Below are 9,175 nucleotides of genomic sequence, written 5' to 3' on the forward strand. Positions count from 1 at the left end.
TGTGGTCATTCCAAAATATGTGAATAATTTTCTAATGAAGTGTATAACTTGTTTTTCTCATCATTATCTCCGTAGATGTCACTTTAGGATGTTGCACAAACTACCAGCACAACACACAATATTCAAACTTATCTTTAAGCAATTCACGAATTGCCAAATTGAGGTTAAGAGAGTTTTTTTTGGTTGAATGCGATATTTATGTTGACAATGAACACCCATGGCGAGACTCAAATGTGACATCAGCTCTGATAGGTGTGAAATCGAACCCCCGAAGTAATTAGAAAAATGACATAAACATGCATGCTAATTACATTCAAGTACCTTTGGTTTTTCCATGACCGACAGTACATGCTAATGTTGCTATCTATGACATCCTAAAGAAGTATGAACCCAAATTTCTCCAAATCTTACTATCAATGTATGAAAACATATTAGAACTACTTTCATTGTATGGTAGGTTTATACACCCTCTGTCTGGAAATACTTGTGGGGGAAATAGATAAAAATGAATGTATCAAAAACTAAAATACGTCTAGATACATCCATTTCTCCAACAAGTATTTTCGGACGGAGGTAGTATTTTATTAACATCTTATGACAATCAACAATCAAAGATAGAGTTTGAAAATTGTACTGCTTCAAAAAAACGACATTAGATTATGAATGAAGTACACATATTTTCTCTCTCTCCTTGGTTCCTGAGTAGATGTCATTCTAGGATGTTGCACGAACAACCAGCAGACCACAAGATATTCAAAGTTACCTTGAGATGCCAAACTGTTTCCAAGAAAAGAAAATGAATCTCTAAACTCAGGTTAAAAGATTCTTTTGGTGGAAGGCGACGTTTATATTGAGGGCTAGGCATCTATAGTGAGAACTAGTCTCGGCATTACGTCCAATATGTATGAAACTGATCCCCAAATTAATTCAAAAGAGACATAAGCATGCATGTTCTCAAATTGCATTCATGTACCTTTGTTGCCATGTATGTTCTTTGTTTGTACGACAACAATATATACTTCAATACCTGGAAGTGAAAATCATCCAACAGCTCATGGGACGCAGGCTCCGGCCCGGGACATATCACAGGCGAAGGGCGGAAGAAGCTACAGTTGCGGCCGCTCCGGCCACCATTTCCAGCTACCCATGAAGCCGAATGGAGCAGTGAATCGACCGAGGAGAAGGAGAAGAAGGCATGCGCAGCAGCCATCGGTTGCTGAATCAATGGTGGCTGGCTAGCTAAGTGTGCCGTGTTACAGATCGACTAAGCTAGCTAACTGGGTAACTAACTAGCTTGGACGATATGGGATGAACAAGTAGCTGTTGCTGCTGCTGTGTCTTTGGATTGATGGAGGAGCAATGCATACATGCCCTCTAGATTTATAGGGAGAGGAGAGCAGAGCAGAGGGTGCTGTTGGGTCGATCCATCCTCCACCGAGGAGTGGACTGTTCGCCCCAGGTGAGTCATGTGCAAAATTCACTAAACGTGCAGGATTGTAGCATACGTCTGTTATCTAGTGAACTAGGAGTAGCTAGCTAGATACTCCATGCTAAGTCAATTTGTCGTAGTACCTTAAGTAATGCACATTTACTTAATGTAGACAAAGACAAGTTTATTACTTCTCACATCGCTCACGCGCGTCACGTCATGCATGCACACTAAGCATGTTTTTTAGAGTAACAGGGAGTGCCTTCCCGGTTGCACTGAAAATGAGCCAACAAGTTCACAGAATCTGTCAGGGCCAGAGGCCAAAACATGCAACTAAGAAGAACAAAAGCAGAGTTTACTAACTACTACAAGAGAATCTTCAAGTAACACACATGCCGAATATCCACTATGTTCACTATATTCTTCGCTTGACCGGTACACCATTGGATCCAAGATCCGGCCTGCTTTTTAGCTTCCAGCATTCGGATTGTTCGTTAGGAAAATTTGAAACTGTTTAGTGTAGTATATCAATTAATTCATCGTGCTTTGTGGGTCTAGCGGGAGCACACTTGCATCCTCATACACCATGCATCTTGCTATGAGCAGCAACTAGCGTGAAGAAATTATGATAAAGTATATGTATGTATTTTTTACCTCAAAGTATGCATATACGTACTAATAAAAAGGCCGTCAACGGATGCAAGATGAAGAAGACTACGGCATCCCCTAGAATTTGATTTTTTTTTTGTATGGATGTGTTTATAAGGACTTGTTAAAAAATAAGAGACATATATTCTTCTGATATTTTTAGGAGCAACATGTTCGTCATGTTTGCTCGGTTTCCTCTTTCTCTGAGCGCGCGTACGTACGATGTGTGTGTGTGTGTGTGTGTTAGTGATGTTGACGACAAATATCATGACATCCTGCACACAACACACGGTTTTTGAGTTTGTCCCTGCTGTCCTAGAGCCACACATGTATATGCATATTTTCACAAAAAAAATGTATATGCATATACGTACATTCCAGCATTCTGCTTCCTGTAGCAGTACCACAAATGATGCCGAGTCACGGGCACGTGAACGTCTCGATCTGGCCGGTGGAAGGGGGGTTTTGGTTGGTCGAGAGGGGCATGGAAAAGTCTACCGATGGGCGAGTTTTCGACCGGTTGTTGCCTAGCTACCTAGCGATGCACGCACAACAGAACGTACTATGTATGTCCCGCAAAAAAAAACGTACTATGTATGATGGTGCATCTCCACCTTTAAATTTCCCAATATTCATGTGGATCAGACGGTCTTCAACGCGGTACTTTATCCATCTGTTGATCGATCGGGGCCTTCTTTTTCTGCAAACGGAAAGACGAGGGGCTTTCTGAGCGTCCAAACCACTGCCACACATGCGTCGGACACCCCGGTCTCATCCGAAATTCTCTTTCTCGCCCGCGCCCATTTCAGCGTGAAGCAGTTGCCTCGCATTCATGCCGGCCAGCGCCACTCCAGAGTGTCAGCGCCACATTCATGACTGCCAGGAGCACTGGATTGCGGAGGAGCAAATCGCCGGTGACCTGGTGAACGACAACGCCATCATGGCCATGGTAGCGGACGTGGAAGGGCAGAAGGTGTTGTTCCTGTCTGACCGCACCGCTGCAAGATCATCTGTGAGCGATCGCGGTTGCGCGTCCTGCGGGCGGAGAAAGACGCTCTGCTTATGGACATCGACACAACACCGGAGGAATTTGAGGACGACACCGACAACGCCGCCAGCTTCGCGTCGGCCAAGCCGTCGCTGCCGTTCACGCTGTGCCTCCACAACGACGAGGCCGACACGTCCACGACCGCCGCCGTTGATAGCGCGGTAGGGTAGAACATGGGACGCCACCACCACTTGGGTGTTAGAAATATGCCCTAGAGGCAATAATAAATTAGTTATTATTATATATTTCATTGTTCATGATAATCGTTTATTATCCATGCTAGAATTGTATTGATAGGAAACTCAGATACATGTGTGGATACATAGACAACACCATGTCCCTAGTAAGCCTCTAGTTGACTAGCTCGTTGATCAATAGATGGTTACAGTTTCCTGACCATGGACATTGGATGTCGTTGATAACGGGATCACATCATTAGGAGAATGATGTGATGGACAAGACCCAATCCTAAGCCTAGCACAAAGATCGTGTAGTTCGTATGCTAAAGCTTTTTTAATGTCAAGTATCATTTCTTTAGACCATGAGATTGTGCAACTCCCGGATACAGTAGGAGTGCTTTGGGTGTGCCAAACGTCACAACGTAACTGGGTGGCTATAAAGGTACACTACAGGTATCTCCGAAAATATCTGTTGGGTTGGCACGAATCGGGACTGGGATTTGTCACTCCGTGTAACGGAGAGGTATCTCTGGGCCCACTCGGTAGGACATCATCATAATGTGCACAATGTGATCAAGGAGTTGATCACGGGATGATGTGTTACGGAACGAGTAAAGAGACTTGCCGGTAACGAGATTGAACAAGGTATCGGGATACCGACGATCGAATCTCGGGCAAGTACAATACCACTGGACAAAGTGAATTGTATACGGGATTGATTAAGTCCTTGACATCGTGGTTCATCCGGTGAGATCATCGTGGAGCATGTGGGAGCCAATATGGGTATCCAGATCCCGCTGTTGGTTATTGACCGGAGAGTTGTCTCGGTCATGTCTGCATGACTCCCGAACCCGTAGGGTCTACACACTTAAGGTTCGATGATGCTAGGGTTATAGGGAATAGATATACGTGTTTACCGAATATTGTTCGGAGTCCCGGATGAGATCCCGGACATCACGAGGAGTTCCGGAATGGTCCGAAGGTAAAGATTTATATGTGGGAAGTCCTGTTTTGGTCACCGGAAAGGTTTCGGGTGCTATCAGTAACGTACCGGGACCACCGGGAGGGTCCCGGCGGTCCACCAGGTGGGGCTACCTGCCCTAGAGGGTTGCGTGGGCCAAGTGTGAGAGGGGACCAGCCCCAGGTGGGCTGGTGCGCCCCCCCGCCAGGGCCCAAGGCGAAGAGAGAAGGGAAAAAGGGGAAACCCTAGGCTCAGATGGGCCTAAGGCCCACCTAGTGGTGCGCCCCCCTCTCTCCCCACTTGGCCGCCCCCCTAGATGGGATCTAGGGCTGGCCGCCACCCCTAGGGGTGGAAACCTAGGTGGGGGCGCAGCCCCTCCCTTCCCCTATATATACTTGAGGTTTTGGGCTGTCATACACACGAGAACATCTCCTTCTTGGCGCAGCCCTACCCCTCTCCCTCCTCGTCTCTTGCGGTTCTTGGCGAAGCCCTGCTGGAGTACCACGCTCCTCCACCACCACCACGCCGTCGTGCTGCTGCTGGATGGAGTCTTCCCCAACCTCTCCTTCTCCCCTTGCTGGATCAAGGCGTAGGAGACGTCACCGGGCTGTATGTGTGTTGAACACGGAGGTGCCGTCCGTTCGGCACTAGGATCATCGGTGATTTGGATCACGACGAGTACGACTCCATCAACCCCGTTCACTTGAACGCTTCCGCTTAGCGATGTACAATGGTATGTAGATGCACTCTCCTTCCCCTCGTTGCTAGATTACTCCATAGATTGATCTTGGTGATGCGTAGAAAATTTTGAATTTCTGCTACGATCCCCAACAGTGGCATCATGAGCTAGGTCTATGCGTAGTTTCTATGCACGAGTAGAACACAAGTTGTTGTGGGCGTCAATTTTCTCAATTTGCTTGCCGTTACTAGTCTTATCTTGATTCGGCGGCATCCTGGGATGAAGTGTCCCGGACCGACCTTACACGTACTCTTACGTGAGACTGGTTCCACTGATTGACATGCACTAGTTGCATAAGGTGGCTAGCGGGTGTCTGTCTCTCCCACTTTAGTCGGATCAGATTCGATGAACAGGGTCCTTATGAAGGGTAAATAGAAATTGGCAATTCACGTTGTGGTTTTCGCGTAGGTAAGAAACGTTCTTGCTAGAAATCTATAGCGGCCACGTAAAAACTTGCAACAACAATTAGAGGATGTCTAACTTGTCTTTGCAGCTTATGCCTTGTGATGTGATATGGCCAAAAGGATGTGATGAATGATATATGTGATGTATGAGATTGATCATGTTCTTGTAATAGGAATCATGACTTGCATATCGATGAGTATGACAACCGGCAGGAGCCATAGGAGTTGTCTTTATTTATTTCTGACCTGCGTGTCAACATAAACGTCATGTAATTACTTTACTTTATTGTTAAAGCGTTAGCCATAGTAGTAGAAGTAATAGATGACGAGACAACTTCAAGAAGACACGATGATGGAGATCATGATGATGGAGATCATGGTGTCATGCCGGTGACAATGATGATCATGGAGCCCCGAAGATGGAGATCAAAAGGAGCAAAATGATATTAGCCATATCATGTCACTATTTGATTGCATGTGATGTTTATCATGTTTTACATCTTATTTGCTTAGAACGACGGTAGCTTAAATAAGATGATCCCTCACAAAAATTTCAAGAAAAGTGTTCCCCCTAACTGTGCACCGTTGCGAAGGTTCGTCGTTTCGAAGCACCACGTGATGATCGGGTGTGATAGATTCTAACGTTCAAATACAACGGGTGTAAGCCAGATTTACACAACAAAAACACTTAGGTTGACTTGACGAGCCTAGCATGTACAGACATGGCCTCGGAACACGGAAGACCGAAAGGTCGAGCATGAGTCATATAGAAGATACGATCAACATGAAGATGTTCACCGATGTTGACTAGTCCGTCTCATGTGATGATCGGACACGGCCTAGTTGACTCGGATCATGTTTCACTTAGATGACTAGAGGGATGTCTATCTGAGTGGGAGTTCATTAGATGAACTCAATTGTCATGAACATAGTCTAAATTGTCTTTGCAAATATGTTGTAGATAAATAGCTCACGTTGTAGATCTCTGTTTCAATACGTTCCTAGAGAAAGATTAAGTTGAAAGATATTGTAAGCAATGATGCGGACTAGGTCCGTAGTCCGAGGAGTGTCCTCACTGCTACACAGAAGGTTTACGTCTTTGATGCACCGCTCGATGTGCAAACCCCTACAACGTCGTCTGTGGATGTTGTGAACACCTGACAGACACATCCTGATGACTACTTGATAGTTTAGTGAACCATACTTGACGGCTTAGAATCGGGATTCCAATGACGTTTTAAACGCCACAGAACATATGAGATGTTCCAAGAGCTGAAATTGGGATTTCAGGCTCATGCCCGTGTTGAGAGGTGTGAGACCTCTGACAAGTTCTTTTGCCAACAAGATGGAGGAGAATAGCTCAGCTAGTGAGCATGTGCTCAGAATGTCTGGGTGCTACAATCACTTAAATCAAGTGGGAGTTAAACTTCCAGATAAGATAGTGATTGATAGAGTTCTCTAGCCACTATCACTAAGCTACTAGATCTTCGTGATGAACTATGACATGCAAGGGATGGAGTTGATCCCGGAGCTGTTCGCGGTGCTTAAGACTACAAAAGGTAGAAATCAAGAAGGAGCATCAAGTGTTTATGGTTTAATAAGACCACTGGTTTCAAGAAGGGCAAGGGCTAGAAGGGAAACTTCATGGATGGAAAACCAGTTGCTGCTCCAGTAGAGGAACCCAAGGTTGAACCCAAACCCGAGACTAAGTGCTTCTATTGTAAAGGGGACGGTCACTGGTAGCGGAATTACCCCAAATGCATGGTAGATAAGAAGGCTGGCAACTTCAACAAAGTATATACGTGTTATTAATATGTACCTCGCTAGTACTCCTGGTAGCACCTGGGTATTGGATACTGGTTCAGTTGCTATTACTGGTGACTTGAAGCAAAAGCTACGGACTAAACGGAGATTGGCTAAGGGCGAGGTGACGATGTGTGTTGGAAGTGTTTCCAAAGTTGATGAGATCACCATCACACGCTCCATCTGCCTTCGGGATTAGTATTGAACCTAGATAAATGTTATCAGGTGTCTATGTTGAGCATGAATATGATTAGATCATGTTCATTGCAATACGGTCATTCATTTAAGTTAGAGAATAATGGTTATTCTGTTTACATGAATGATACCTTTCATGGTCATGCACCCTATGTGAATGGTTCATTGAATCTCGGTCGTGGTAATACACATGTTCACGCCAAAAGATGTAGAGTTAATAATGATAGTACCACTTTCTCGTGGCACTGCCGCTTAGGTCATATTGGCGTAAGATGCATGAAGAAACTCCATGTCGATGGATGTTTGGAGTCACTTGATTTTGAATCGCTTGACACATGCGAGCCATGCCTCATGGGCAGGATGACTAAGACCCCGCTTTCAGGTACAATGAAACGGGCAAGTGACTTGTTGGAAATCATACATGCTGATGCGTGTGATCCAATGAGAATTGAAGCGTGCACTGGATATCGCTGTTTTCTCATCTTCACTGACGATTTGAGTAGATATAGGTATACTTACTTAATGAAGCACAAGTCTGAAACGTTTGAAAAGTTCAAGCGATTTCAGAGTGAAGTTAAGAATCATCATAACAAGAAGATCAAATTCCTATGATCTGATCAATGAGAATATCTGAGTTATGAGTTTGGCAAACACTTAAGAAATTGTGGAATTGTTTCACAGTTGAAGCCACCTAGAACACCACTGGGTTATGGTGTGTCCGGACATCGTAATCGAACCTTATGAGATATGGTGCGATCTATGATATCTCTTATCAATCTACCGTATTCATTTTGAGGTTATGCGTTAGAGACAGCTGCATTCACTTTAGATAGGACACCATCTAAGTCCGTTGAGACGACGTCATAAGAACATTGGTTTGGCAAGAAACCAAAGTTGTCATTTCTTAACGTTTGGGGATGCTTAAGGCTTCAGCCGGAGAAGCTCGAACCCAAAGCGGAAAACACATCTTCATAGGATACCCAAAGGTGACAGTAGGGTATACCTTCTATTTCAGATCCGAGGGCAAATTGTTTGTCGCTAAGAACGGGTCCTTTCTCGAGAAGGAGTTTCTCTCGAAAGAATTGAGTGGGAGGAAGATAGAACTTGATGAGGTTGTCGAACCTTCACTTCAACCAGAGAGTGACGCAACAGAGAAAGATGTTTTCTGTGGCGCCTACGTCTGTTGAATAGGAAGTTAATGATAGTGATCATGAAGCTTCGGATCAAGTTACTATCGAACCTCGTAAGTTGACAAGGATATGTACTACTCCTAAGTGGTACGGTAATCCTGTCTTAGATATCATGTTGTTAGACAACAATGAACCTACGATCTATGGAGAATCGATGGTGGGCCCGTATTCCGACAAATGGTTAGAAGCCATGAAATCCGAGATAGGATCCATATATCAGAACAAAGTATGGACTTTGGTGGACTTGCCCGATGATCGGCAAGCCATTGAGATAAATGGATCTTTAAGAAGAAGACGAACGTGGGCGGTAATGTTAGCGTCTATGAAGCTCGACTTGTGGGAAAGAGTCTTTTCACAAGTTCAAGGAGTTGACTACGATGAGAATTTCTCACCCGTAGCGATGCTTAAGTCCGTCGGAATCATGTTAGTATTAGCTGTATTTTTCGATTATGAAATCTTACAGATGGATGTCAAAACAAGTTTTCTTACCAGTTTTCGTAAGAAAAGTTGTATGTGATACAATAAAAGGTTGTGTCGATCCTAAGGATGCTAAAAGGTATGCTGGCTCCAGCAATCCTT

The 9,175-nt window shown here is 44.6% G+C and overlaps 1 protein-coding gene across 1 annotated transcript in view; it reads right to left on the reverse strand.

Moving 5' to 3' along the window:
• The window catches only part of LOC119314480 (S-(+)-linalool synthase, chloroplastic-like), a 5,589-nt gene extending 4,252 nt beyond the window's left edge, over positions 1-1,337 (reverse strand). The window contains exon 1 of the mRNA XM_037589193.1: positions 1,028-1,337. Coding sequence (XP_037445090.1) covers positions 1,028-1,210 — 183 coding nt within the window. The 5' untranslated portion in view covers positions 1,211-1,337. The remainder of the gene's footprint in view (positions 1-1,027) is intronic.
• Positions 1,338-9,175: the final 7,838 nt, after the last annotated feature.

The sequence above is a fragment of the Triticum dicoccoides genome, chromosome 6A (genome assembly GCF_002162155.2).
Source record: "Triticum dicoccoides isolate Atlit2015 ecotype Zavitan chromosome 6A, WEW_v2.0, whole genome shotgun sequence".
Taxonomy (NCBI): Eukaryota; Viridiplantae; Streptophyta; class Magnoliopsida; order Poales; family Poaceae; genus Triticum; species Triticum dicoccoides.